Raw genomic sequence first — 13,780 nt, forward strand, 5'->3', positions numbered from 1 at the left:
TGAGAATTACACTCCATATACAGGACAGGAGAAGTAATACCATGCAGTGTATATACGGCATACAGAATAATACAGATACTAAGAATTGCACCCAGTAAAGAGGAAAGGAGAAGATGCACTGTGCAGTGTATATTATCAAAATAATACAGATACTGAGAATTACACCCAGTATATAGGACACGCGAAGTGGTACTATGCAGTGTATATGTACAGGATAATACAGATGCTAAGAATTACACCCAGTATACAGGACAGGAGAAGTGGTACTTGTGCAGTGTACATATACAGAATAATACAGATGCTAAGATTTGCACTCAGCATACAGAACAGGAGAATAGTACTGTGCAGTGTATTTATACAGGATAATACAGATACTGAGAATTACACCCAATATACAGTACAGGAGGAGCGGTACTGTGCAGTGTATATATACAGGATAATACAGATGCTGAGAATTGCACCCAGTGTAAAGGACAGGAGAATGGTACTGTGCAGTGTATATATACAGGATAACACAGATACTGAGAATTACATTCCATATACAGGACAGGAGACGTAGTACTGTGCAGTGTATATATACAGGACAGGAGGAGTGGTACTGTGCAGGGTATATACAGGATAATACAGATGCTAAGAATTGCACCCAGTATACAGGACAGAAGAAGTTGCACTGTGCAGTTTATATATACAGGATAATACAGATACTGAGAATTACACCCAGTATACAGTACAAGAGGAGCGGTACTGTGCAGTATATATATAGTACAGGAGGAGTGGTACTGTGCAGTGTATATATAGTACAGGAGGAGTGGTACTGTGCAGTGTTTATATACAGGATAATACAGATACTGAGGATTACACCCAGTATACAGGACAGGAGAAGTGGTACTGTACAGGGTATATATACAGGATAATACAGATGCTAATGTAACACCTGCTAGGGCCGTGGGGTACTCTAAACTGGGTTGCACAGCTCTTAAAAGGGAGGTCACGGCAGCGGTGACCCGGTCCGTGGCCCTGGGCACGCAATAAAAATAAGAAAGGGGTAGTTTGAGGGATTGTATGTGATGCCACCTGTGGTGTTCGGCTATAAATGGCCAACGCTGCTTTAGGAGACCGAGGGGGCCAATGGTGATGCAGCTGGGATGGTTTTGCTCCCCACAGGAGGAGTGGCACCCCAGGGTTACTGGTACAGTTCTGTAATGGACTTGTGGACGTTAGGGTGCAGGACTCAGGACTGAGGGTGCGGGAATGACTAGAGGAGACAAGGGTTGCAGTTTTCTTTACCTTTAATCCAAGGTTGAAGGTGCAGTCTGGGGCACAAGTCACAGCTGGTGATGGAGATCCGGGCAGCCTGGAAGCTATTGAGAGTCCACCTAGCCAGGTGGGGTTGGATGCCTTCCTACTATGCTGTCCTCTGGGCACTTGGTGCTTTTAGTTCTCCTCAAGTCCCTCTCTGTCCACTATGTGAAACACTACCCTCATGACAGGCAGCATGAGCTTGTTCCAGGTGTCACTCTCTCATGGTGACTCCGGGCTCTAGTATGCTGCTGTGCCTCCGGGTGTCAGCTGGGGCCAGGAGACCTGCAATCTCCTGTCCTCCAGATTTTCCTGCGTGGTCTGTAGTTCCCACACGACCATGGACTCCGGTGTCCGGTCTTTGGCGCTTTTTCCTGGGGTGAGCTCAGTCGCAGCTCCAATTCCCCAGATTCTCCTCACTTATTGCCTCTTCCTCCTTCACTGTCTGCTCTCACTGAAACTGAAACTGACTAACTCCACCTACAGACCAGAACTTATAGGGAAGTTCCCCTGAAAACCGGGTTAGAGCTCCCCCTTCTGGTCTGGAGTCAGGAAAGGTGTTGCATGCTGATTGTCTTACCTGCTAAGGGGATCCCTCCTTGCTTCCAGGCATGGCATCACCCCCCCTGAGGAAGTCAATGCCACTGTTGCAATCGGACTCCTGGGCTGCCACACTAAGAATTGCACCCAGTTGCTCTGTGCAGTTTATAAAAAAACATGAACATGTGATTATCTCCATAGATTATTCTATTCATGAAACACATATGAATAAGACTTACTTCAAAAATAACCATCTGAATGAGGCTTGATCTGAAGTGTTACGATGTCTACACTATCTGCTATATGTTTGTCACTTTTTCAATGTTAATGTTCCTTGGTTGAAAATCAATAAAAAGATTTTCAAGTGTTCAAAAGTAGATAAATCTATTTAAAACTAAAGTTTTTCTGAAATACCTTAGAATGTCAAAAGTATTTTAAATATGCCCGATAAAAGGAGATTATTACTCAACCAGATCTTCTCATGATACTTGGAGCCAACTGTGTCAGTGACTAATTCCAGATACAAGCTCTATCATTGCTGTTAAGGTATAAATGAATGTACTGCCGGCCCCATTGTTATTAGGGAATATCAGGATGGTAAATTTTGCCCAAATTTGAGCTGAGCTGTGAACATCTGTTTTTGCTAAGCACAATTAATCATCCTGAACGTATCTCTACCAAATACCTGACGAGGAGGTGACTTATCAATAATACAGTATGAGGACACATCTAACAATTTTATCAAGTAAATGAAGGTCAAGTAATGATCTGATTGTTTTATTACTTATAGCCAATGATGAAAGTTTTAATCAAGGAACATAGCAAAAAAACTAAGCATAAAATCATTTTTCTATTGTAGGTATTTTAGAAGCCTTAAAAGTTTTGCATGCTAAATTTTATATATTTTTAATAGCATCTGAACTGTCTTTAACTATGTATTTATAATTATAGCAAAAAAGTTGGATGTTATTTTACTCAAAGATGTACATTAACTAATTTAGTCCCTTTTAAATGTTACAGAAACTTTGGTGTATCCTTGTGTTCGGGCATGTGCGACCTGGGAGGGATTATTGCACCATTTTTACTTTTCCGATTAGCAGAACTATGGGTGGAACTTCCTCTCATCATATTTGGTAAGATATGAACAAGCTAATAATAGTGGTACAATGATATCCCTAAATGGGTTGAGTTCTTTTCACACTGAGAAGATCCAGAACAGGTACGGAACAATTCCATGAGTCCCTTTCACCAGATATTCTACTGGTCACAATTTGGCCAGTGTACAAGGCTGCTGTTTTGTTTTTGGTTTTTTTTGTTTGGTTTTTTTTACATATGAAGAGGATTAGAACTCTATTGCAAACTGGAAGAAAAATATGACAAATTATATTTTTTAATTAAAATGTTGCTTTAGCCTCAAATTTTTACAAGGGTAGCAGGAGAAAATGGACCAGAAAATTTGTTGTGCGATTTTTCCTGAGTACGCTGATGTCCCTGATGTGAAAAAATAGTGTTGTACACATTCTTCAAAATTTTCCAATATTCCAAATATTGTTGGAAATGACACTTTGGGAACATGGCTGTAAGCGCAAGCTGCACTATTTGACTTTTGGAATGGAAATTTGGCTGCAGTAGATTATGGATGTCATGTTGCATTTGCAGTGCATTTGAGGAGTCAACACAGCAGGAACCCTTTACAAGTGATCCCATTTTGGAAACTACACCCATGGAGGAATTCACCTAGGGGTGTAGAGACCAACGAGAATCTACAGTTGCTTTGTGGAATTTTAAAACATTATTTAATGAAAATGAAAAATTTTGTTTTTTTCCACAAAAATGTTTCTTAAATTCCCAAATTTTCAAAGTAAAAAATAGTATAAACTGCACTTTGTGATTTGTTGTGGTATTTATACTAAGTACACTGATATCCTATAAGTGATCAGAAACTACTGTTTGGGCGCATAGTAAAGCTCAGAAGGAAAGGAGCACTATGACTTGTGAAGGGCAATTTTGGCTAGAATATATTGCAAATGCCATGTCCTATTTGCAAAGCTCCCGAGATGCCAAAAAAGCAGAAACCCACTGCAAGTGATTATTTTTAAAACTACAGCTCTCAATGAATTAATCTAAGGTTATATTCAGCAATTTAAACTCACAGGTGATTCACAGAATTTTACAAATAGTGGCTGTAAAATTGAAAAGTTATTTTTTTTTAACTAAAATGTTCCTTTGGTCCCAAGTTTTTAATTTTCACAATGAGTAATTTCAGAAAACAGATCACACAATATGTTGTGCAATATTTCCTGAGCATGATAATATCCCATATGTGGTCAGAAACTACAGTTCGGGCACACTCCAAAGTAAAGTAGGGAGGAAGCGCCATTTTGAAGTGCAAGTTCTTGCTGGAATGGTATGTGAGTGTAATGTCACATTAGCAGAGCCCCTGAGGTGTAAAAACAGCAGAAACACCCATAAGTGACCCCATTTTGCAAACATTTATGAACTACATAACTCAATTAATTAATATAGAAATGTATGGAGCATGGTGCGACCATAGAATTTTATACCACTGGACAGTGAGGACAAAAAATTGCATGTTTATCACTAAAATGTTGGTTTAGTACCAGATTTTATATTTTCAAGAGAGGAAATAGGTGAAAATGTCCCCATAGTTTGGTACACAATTTTCCTTAAAAGTTCCTGAAATCATATAGTTTAGGGGCACATGGGATCGTGCTCCCCCCACCCCCTTTGCTCCTACTCTCCATTTTCCTATCTCTCTCTTTGTTTCATGGTTATAGGGTTAATTTGTGTTATAAGATTTGTTATGTACAGGTGATTTATTTCCTTGAGTCACGTGATTAGCTTCTGCTGATTGGCAGGGGGGTATTTTGGCGGGCTCAAACACAGCTACTTAACCCCCGACTACACAGCCAGTTCCGGGAAGTTTACCTCAGGATCATGGAAGAAGAACATTGTCATTCTGATGGAAGACCTTTAGAATCAGCTGCTGAGGAAAGCTGCGAAGAGTAGGTGTGAGGACTAGCACAAAACCAGCAGGAAAATGAAGCCCATCTTTCCGGTCCCAGAGCGGCGCATGGGAAGTTGTCACTGCGACATCAGAGTGAAGAATAGAAGAGGCGGTGAGAAAAGATGACAATGCTGTGGCTGCAGGTTAGAGGTTACTGAAGAGGACCTGGAAGCAGTGCCATTGCTATTCACCTCAAGAGTCTCTGAAAAGAAGAGAAGGTGACTGCAGATCCAATTCACTGCCTGAGGTACGTATCAAGAAGCGGAAGGTCTAGATGGAGCAGAGCAGAGCGTAAAGTTGGACCCATCAACGGCTTAGATGTCAGGAGCGTAGCATGCTGAGGGGTTTTCTTTAGCAGTGCTGCTGAGTTATGAGAGGTAGTAGTCCCATGGATAGTGGGGCTAGTAGTGTAACATGTTGATGTTTTTCAAAAGCCTTGCTGACCTAGCTAAATTTGCAGAAGGTAACCAAAGCCTAATAAGGAAAACATGTGTGGGTGGTAGGGCTGCAGCTACATGGGTTAATCCTGCCATTTATTGTGGTACGAATGTTGTTGAATTTAATCAACTTAATGTTGGTAATTGGAATGTGCCAGTCAGAATTGTTGGCTCTGGCATTGCAGATGTGTGCTTCAAAGAAGCTTTGGCTTGCGAAATCTCACCGCTGGGCTTTCATTTTTTGCCACCTGTCAAGGAAAAAATTTGTCAAAATGAGTATGTTGATTTGTTTTCCCTCCTGCCGATTTACAAGGATTTATATAAAACTGAAGGAAAAGAGGTGAAGGAGGAGAAGAGAAAAACTGTTGTAAAGCATTGGTTGCAAGCATTCTGTATTTTTCCATTTGTATTGGAAAGAAGTGTCCTGAAAAATGTTCAGGTCTTTTCCAATATGTGGACATCATATTGGAAGCAAATAGGAATGTTGGCGGGAGCACCTGGTTATTATATGATGACATGTTTAGGAAAAATATGTTGGTGGAATTTAATGGTGGTGGATGCTCATGGGCTGATAATCTAAATCTGTCAATTTGAATAAAGAGGTGGTTCTTTCAAAAATTTGCAAGGAGGTGGAGGAGGGTAGGGTGGAAGGCCCATTTTCTTCACCATCAGTTAAGAATTTTTGGTTATCTCCCTTGGGTTTTATTTTATCCATTGAAGACGGCATTAAATGACTCAGTGGATATATCAAAGGCGTCAGTGTGTTGTTCATCATTTGATACAGCACTGGCTTTGTTGAGATAGTTTGGTCATGAGGTCTTATCAAAGACAGATATTAAATCGGCTTTTAGATTGTTACTAGTGTCGCCTGTGGGATTTAATTTGTTAGGATTTCAGTTTAACAAAGGTGTTTTTTTTTGTAATAAGTCGTTACCTATGGGTTTCACATTGTCATGTTTTTATTTTGAGTTGTTTTTCCACTTTTCTGTAGTGGGTTGTTGTTAAGGAGTACAATGGACAGGGTGGTATATTGCATTGATGATTTTTTATCAAGTTTTTGATGATTGCACCAGGTAATTGGATACGTTTTCAGGGTAATGAATATATTTGGTGTCCCATTAGCTATGGAAAAAACAGGGGTCACGTGATTAGCTTCTGCCTGGCAATAGGATTCTAATTGGCAGAGGGGTATTTTGGCAGGCTCAAACACAGCTACCTAACCCGGCAAATGCCAGTCCCGGGCAGTTTACCTCAGTATCCTGAAAGAAGATCATTGTCCCGACCGCCCCTATGGTTGTGTTTTTTTGGTAGGTGTTTTGTTGGTAGGTGGTCGCCTAGCTAACGCTAGGTGGACATTGGTCTTAATGTGTTTTTAATATTTTCTTTATTGGAATTGAGATGAAATGAACATTTTAAAGTAATATTTATTAACCCCTTTACCCCTGAGAGTAGTTTGCACGCTAATGACCAAGCCAATTTTTACAATTCTGACCACTGTCCCTTTATGAGATAATAACTCTGGAACACTTCAATGGATCCCAGTGTTTCTGAGAATGTTTTTTGTGACATATTGTACTTCATGATAGTGGTAAAATTTAGTTGATATGACTTGCGTTTATTTGTGAAAAAACGGACATTTGGCAAAAATTTGAAATTTTGCAACTTTGAATATTCATGCCCTTAAATCACAGAGATGTCACACAAATACTTAACAATTAACTTTTCCCACATACCTAGGTTACATCAGCACAATTTTAGAACCAACATTTTTTTGTTAGGAAGTTATAAGGGTTAAAAGTTGACCAGCGATTTCCCATTTTTACCACACTTTTTTTTTGTAGGAACCACATCACATTTGAAGTCACTATGAGGGGTCTATATGATAGAAGATACCCAAAGATGATACTATTCTAAAAACTGCACCCCTCAAGGTGCTAAAACCACATTCAAAAAGTTTATTAACCCTTCAGGTGCTTCACAAGAATTTTTGGAATGTGGAAAAAAAATGAACATTTAAAAAAACTGCACCCCTCAAGGTGCTAAAACCACATTCAAAAAGTTTATTAACCCTTCAGGTGCTTCACAAGAATTTTTGGAATGTGGAAAAAAAATGAACATTTAACTTTTTTTCACAAAAAAAATACTTCAGATCCAATTGTTTTTATTTTGACAAGGGTAACAGGAAAAAACGGACCCCAAAATTTGTTGTGTAATTTCCCCTAAGCATGCTGATACCCCATATGAGGGAGAAGACCACTGTTTGGGCGCACGGCAGAGCTCGGAAGTGAAGGAGCACCATTTGACTTTTTGAATGCAAAATTTGCTGGAAGAATTGGCGAACGCCATGTCGTGTTTGGAAAGCCTCTGATGTGCCTAAAGATTGAAAAAACCCCGCAAGTGACACTATTTTGGAAATTAGACCCTCAGGTGCTTCACAGAAGTTTATAACGTTGAGCCGTAAAAATAAAAAAAATCTAATTTTCCCCACAAATATGTCTTTAGCACAAAATATTGCAGTTTTATAAGGGTAACAGGAGAAATTGCACCATACAATTTGTTGTGCAATTCCTCCTGAGTGCGCCCATACCCCCATATGTGGGAGAATACTACTTTTGAGGCAGTGTCCCACTATTTCTACTGAACGTGGCATTACTCCATATGTGGCTGTACAGTACTACTTAGCCACACGGAGAGACTCAGGAGGAACGGAGCGCTATTTGCCTTCTGGAGTGCAGATTTTCCTAGAACTGTTTGTGGATCCATATACAGAGCCCCTAATTGCTAGAAGAGCAGAATCCCACTCAAGTGACCCCAGAACTATATCCCTTGGGGAATTTATCTACAGGTGTAGTAATGATTTTGAACCCATGAGTATTTCCAGAAACAAACAGCAATAAATGTTGAAACAAGCAGCAATAAATGTTGAAAATTGCAAACTGCCGTTGTAGTGAAAAGTATGCTGTAGTGACTAGGGTTGAGCGACTTTCATTTTTTTAAGATCGAGTCGGGTTTTGCGAAACCCGACTTTGTCCAAAGTCGAGTCGAGTGCAGTCGGCCGATTATCGCTAAAAGTCGGGGATCGACTGAAACACGAAACCCAATGCAAGTCAATGGGGAAGCATAGTCGGCAGTGAGTGGAGGCCAGGAAAACACCTACAGTGCCCATTTTAATGCCAAAAACATCCATTCTTGTTTCTGAAGCTTGTCAATCTTAATTAAATTTATAATAATAGTTGGGCATTGGAAATTGGGGGTCATTTGGCAAAAGTTGTGGGGGGGTAGGGCTGGTTCAAGGTTTTAGTGGGCCCAGGAAACGTGGACTACGTCACGGCGGTGGAGTAGTGAGAGGTAAGTATGTCAAGTTTGCAAGTGCTGTGATCCTAAGCAAGCAGGGGGGGCCCACTCATTGGCATTGGCACTGGCACAGGGCCCCTCAAAGTACAGCGGTGTGTTTGCACGGCGGGGGCGCCTCCCACCAGCAGTGACACTTTTGCGTACTCTGAGGGGCCCTGTGCCAGTGACGTCGCCAACGAGTATGCCCCCCCACCTGATGAAGGAACCTGCACTTTCATCTGCACCTTCCTTTTTGTCCTTGTGTAAGGTGGTATAACATGCGGGAAGGGGAACCTTACTTTCAGCAGGGTCAGATTCTGGCTGTGTAGAGTGCAAGGGGAATGTAGTGGTCTAGGTCAATGTACCAGCAGACTCATCTAGCAGTGGCTGGGCAATGGGCAGGATGAGGAGGAAACACAGATATAGGGCCAAAGAATAAAGTAGGCTAAATGCAGTTCAAAATTGGTAACAGGACAGGACTAAACAGGCGGCATTGCTTTGTTCAGTGGAGTAGCAAACCCAGGAGCAGCAGACACTGTTTTAAGGGCCCAACCACACTAGTAGGCCAAATGCAGTTTAATATCTGCTACTATAGGCCAAAAGCCTAAAGACTGAAGCTCAGCTTTATTCAGTTGAGGACAACACCAGGGAGCGGCAGACACCGTTAGTAGGCTGTAACCAAAGTTGAAGGCCAAATGCAGTTTAATATCTGATACTATAGGCCGAAAGCCTAAAGACTGAAGCTCAGCTTTATTCAGTTGAGGACAACACCAGGGAGCGGCAAACAGAGGTATTAGGCCCCAACCACCAATTTTTTTTAAAAAAGCACTTAATGAGAGCCAGAAGGTTGAAGCTCAGATTTATTCAGTTGAGGACAACACCAGGGAGCGGCAAACAGAGGTATTAGGCCCCAACCACCAATTTTTTTTAAAAAAGCACTTAATGAGAGCCAGAAGGTTGAAGCTCAGATTTAGACAGTGGAGGAAAATTTGAATTAGAGACTGCAGACAGACTTAGTAGGCTGTCCCCTGTGGACCATGCATCCACCACATTAACCCATTGCGCCGTAATGGACACGTAACCTTCCGTGGCCATGCCTACAGGTCCATGCGTCTGTTGTCAGGTGCACCTTTGTACTCACAGATTGCCAGAGTGCATGGACAATGGAGGTGGTGCTGGTGGAGGGCTGGGATGGCTTTTCTTGCAAAAGAAGTGTCGACTGGGTAGCTCGTAGCGTGGGACAGCGTAGTCCATCATGGCTTTTTTAATATTACATAAAATAAAGAAATAGGCTCTATGCACTTTAAAATAGGTTCCAGGGGTACACGGGCAGCATTGGTGTGGTCAGCGGAGGAGGAGGATTGCAAGGAGGGACCGCAGACAGGCTTACTAGGCCTAAAATAAATAAAAATAGGCTCAAGGCAGTTTTAAATCGGTTACATGGATACACAGGCAGCATTGTGGTTAGCGGAGGAGGAGGATTGCAAGGAGGGACCGCAGACAGGCTTACTAGGCCTAAACTAAATAAAAATAAGCTCAAGGCAGTTTTAAATCGGTTACATGGATACACAGGCAGCATTGTGGTCAGCGGAGGAGGAAGATTGCAAGGAGGGACCGCAGACAGGCTTACTAGGCCTAAAATAAATAAAAATAGGCTCAAGGCAGTTTTAAATCAGTTACATGGATACGCAGGCAGCATTGTGGTCAGCGGAGGAGGAGGATTGCAAGGAGGGACCACAGACAGGCTTACTAGGCCTAAACTAAATAAAAATAGGCTCAAGGCAGTTTTACATCGGCTACATGGATACACAGGCAGCATTGTGGTCAGCGGAGGAGGAGGATTGCAAGGAGGGACCGCAGACAGGCTTACTAGGCCTAAACTAAATAAAAATAGGCTCAAGGCAGTTTTACATCGGTTACATGGATACACAGGCAGCATTGTGGTCAGCGGAGGAGGAGGATTGCAAGGAGGGACCGCAGACAGGCTTACTAGGCCTAAAATAAATAAAAATAGGCTCTATGCAGTTTTAAATAGGTTACATGGATACACAGGCAGCATTGTGGTCAGTGGAGGAGGATTGCACGGAGGGACCGCAGACACAGTTAGTACTCACAAAAAATAAATAGATGTTAATGTCTCGCAAAACAACAACAACAAAAAAAAAAGTGTGGCATACTTAGGTACAGGGGTGGGCTCATCTGCTGAGTTTCTGACATAGTAATTTGGCAGTAAGTATTTACTGGTGTCAATATAGGACACTGACCCAGACTACTTTAACTAGCATCATAGATGTCAACAAATTGGTATTGTCAGTGCCAGGCATTGAATGATGTCAGCGCATAGACTAAACATTGGTGGAGCTGTGAGAGATAAGATTGCACGTGGTAGAGCACAGTTTGAGCTGGGGGGGTGAACTCTCTTGTGGCCGGCGGTACCGTCCCAGGGCCCCTCATGTTACAACGGTGTGTCTGACGTTGGGTGCGCGCCACCACCGCCAGAGACACTTTATTGTACTATGAGGGACCCAGTGGCAGTGCCGTCGACCAAAAGCGGGCACACCCACCTCTTCAGACAAACGGCACTCTAACGGGTGCTTGCGCCAAGTGGCGAGACCACGGCCCCGTGGGGGGAGTTTTCCCATTGAGGGAGATGTAAACATGTCGTATGCTGGACAAACAGCTGCTGCAAATTAAGAGATTGGAATAGGGTTGAGCGAAACGGATCGTTCATTTTCATAAGTCGCCGACTTTTGGCAAAGTCGGCGTCTCATGAAACCGAGCCGATCCCTGTGTGGGGTCTGCCATGCGGTACGCGACTTTCGCGCCAAGGTCGCGTTTCAATGACGCTAAAAGCGCCATTTCTCAGCCAATGAAGGTGGACGCAGAGTGTGGGCAGCGTGATGACATAGATCTCAGTCCCCACCATCTTAGAGAAGGGCATTGCAGTGATTGGCTTGCTTTCTGCGGCGTCACAGGGGCTATAAAGGGGCGTTCCCGCCGACCGCCATCTTACTGCTGCTGATCTGAGCGTAGGGAGAGGTTGCTGCAGCTTCTTCGGAAGCAGGGATAGTGATAGGCAGGGTACATAAAGCTACAAACCGCTTGTGCTGTAGCGATTTCCACTGTCCAACACCACCTTTTGATTGCAGGGACAGTGGAAGCTACATTTTTTTTTCCTCAGCGCTGTAGCTCATTGGGATGCACTAGAAGGCTCCCTGACCCTGATAGCTGTGTTGCTGTGCCTGTGTGTACGCCGCTGTGCAAACCAACTGCTTTTTTCAAAGCACAAATCCTGTTTTTCCTTCCTTTCTGCACAGCTATCTTGTGTGTTTGTCCACACTTTTGTGTGCAGCAGTCCTTTTTATAGCTGCCTGCCATACTTTTCTGAGATAACTGCAGGGAGATAAATATTGGCAAGTCTGCCTCCGTGCCATTGCTGTGTGTGGTATCTGTCTCTCATTGTGTGCCACCGAAAACACTGTGTAATACTTGGCCCTTTTTTTTTTTTTTGCTAAATTCTCCCTTTTCCCATAAAAAAATTAGTGGGAGATAAATATTGGCAAGTCTGCCTCCGTGCCATTGCTGTGTGTGGCATCTGTCTCTCATTGTGTGGCAGCGAAAACACTGTGTAATACTTGGCCATTTTTTTTTTTGGGGGGGGTACATTCTCCCTTTTCCAAAAAAAAAATTAGTGGGAGATAAATATTGGCAAGTCTGCCTCCGTGCCATTGCTGTGTGTGGTATCTGTCTCTCATTGTGTGCCACCGAAAACACTGTGCAATACTTGGCCCTTTTTTTTTTTTTGCTAAATTCTCCCTTTTCCCAAAAAAAAATTAGTGGGAGATAAATATTGGCAAGTCTGCCTCCGTGCCATTGCTGTGTGTGGCATCTGTCTGTCATTGTGTGCCACCGAAAACACTGTGTAATACTTGGCCATTTTTTTTTTTTTTGGGGTACATTCTCCCTTTTCCAAAAAAAAAATTAGTGGGAGATAAATATTGGCAAGTCTGCCTCCGTGCCATTGCTGTGTGTGGTATCTGTCTCTCATTGTGTGCCACCGAAAACACTGTGTAATACTTGGCCCTTTTTTTTTTTTTTGCTAAATTCTCCCTTTTCCAAAAAAAAAATTAGTGGGAGATAAATATTGGCAAGTCTGCCTCCGTGCCATTGCTGTGTGTGGCATCTGTCTGTCATTGTGTGGCACCGAAAACACTGTGTAATACTTGGCCATTTTTTTTTTTTAGGGTAAATTCTCCCAGAAAAAAAAAAAAATAGTGGGAGATTAAGATTGGCATTTCTGCTTGAGTGCTGGTCCTGTGTGTGCCATCTGTCTCAAATTATTGGGGCACAGAAAACCTAGTGTGTAACATTGGGCCTGATTTTCCTTTCAGTGTCAGGCACCTATAAAGGTATATATAAATCCTACAGAAGTTTGAGTTCACCTGATAAGTTGTTTTACAGTAACAAATAGCGTTACTTTGGTTACGTTTTGCAAACAATGAGGAAGTCTAGTGGAAGAGGTCGTGGCCGTGGGCGGTCATTGTCAGCTGGTAATGATGGTAGTGGTGGTGGAGCATCAGGTGGTCGTGGTAAAAGCAGTACAGCACCTAAGTCTCGAGTTGTTGAGCCAGGTTCCTTGTCTGGCTACACAAGGCCTCGAACGCTCTCTTTTCTGGGAGTAGGAAAACCACTTTTGAAGCCGGAGCAGGAGGAACAAGTATTGGCTTTCATTGCTGACTCTGCCTCTAACTCTTTCGCCTCCTCCTCAGAAAGTGCCAAATGTCAGAGCAGTGCATCGTCAGTGGATGCTCCCGGTCAGGAACAAGTCGCTTCCTTGTGTCCTTCACTAAAAACAACAGTGAAGGATGCGTCAGTCGACACAACAGGTTACTCCATGGAGCTCTTTACACATACCGTTCCTGGGTTACACAGTGAAACAGTTAACAGGCTATGCCCATTAGAAGTTGAATCGGACATGGAGTGCACAGATGCACAGCCACAGCCAGATTACTATGCTGTTCCTTTGACTCAGACCAGAACATTGCCTGTCATGATTCTCAATGGCGAGAGAACATAGCCCAGCATATATGAGAACTAGCTCTTGGAAGATGGAAACTATACTGACCATGAACTAAACCTGCCG

The 13,780-nt window shown here is 42.7% G+C and overlaps 1 protein-coding gene across 1 annotated transcript in view; it reads left to right on the forward strand.

Annotated features, from left to right (window-relative positions):
- The window catches only part of SLC22A3 (solute carrier family 22 member 3), a 570,890-nt gene that overhangs the window by 508,699 nt on the left and 48,411 nt on the right, over positions 1–13,780 (forward strand). Inside the window, exon 9 of the mRNA XM_077289157.1 lies at positions 2,860–2,972. Coding sequence (XP_077145272.1) covers positions 2,860–2,972 — 113 coding nt within the window. The remainder of the gene's footprint in view (positions 1–2,859; positions 2,973–13,780) is intronic.

The sequence above is a fragment of the Ranitomeya variabilis genome, chromosome 2 (assembly GCF_051348905.1).
Source record: "Ranitomeya variabilis isolate aRanVar5 chromosome 2, aRanVar5.hap1, whole genome shotgun sequence".
Taxonomy (NCBI): Eukaryota; Metazoa; Chordata; class Amphibia; order Anura; family Dendrobatidae; genus Ranitomeya; species Ranitomeya variabilis.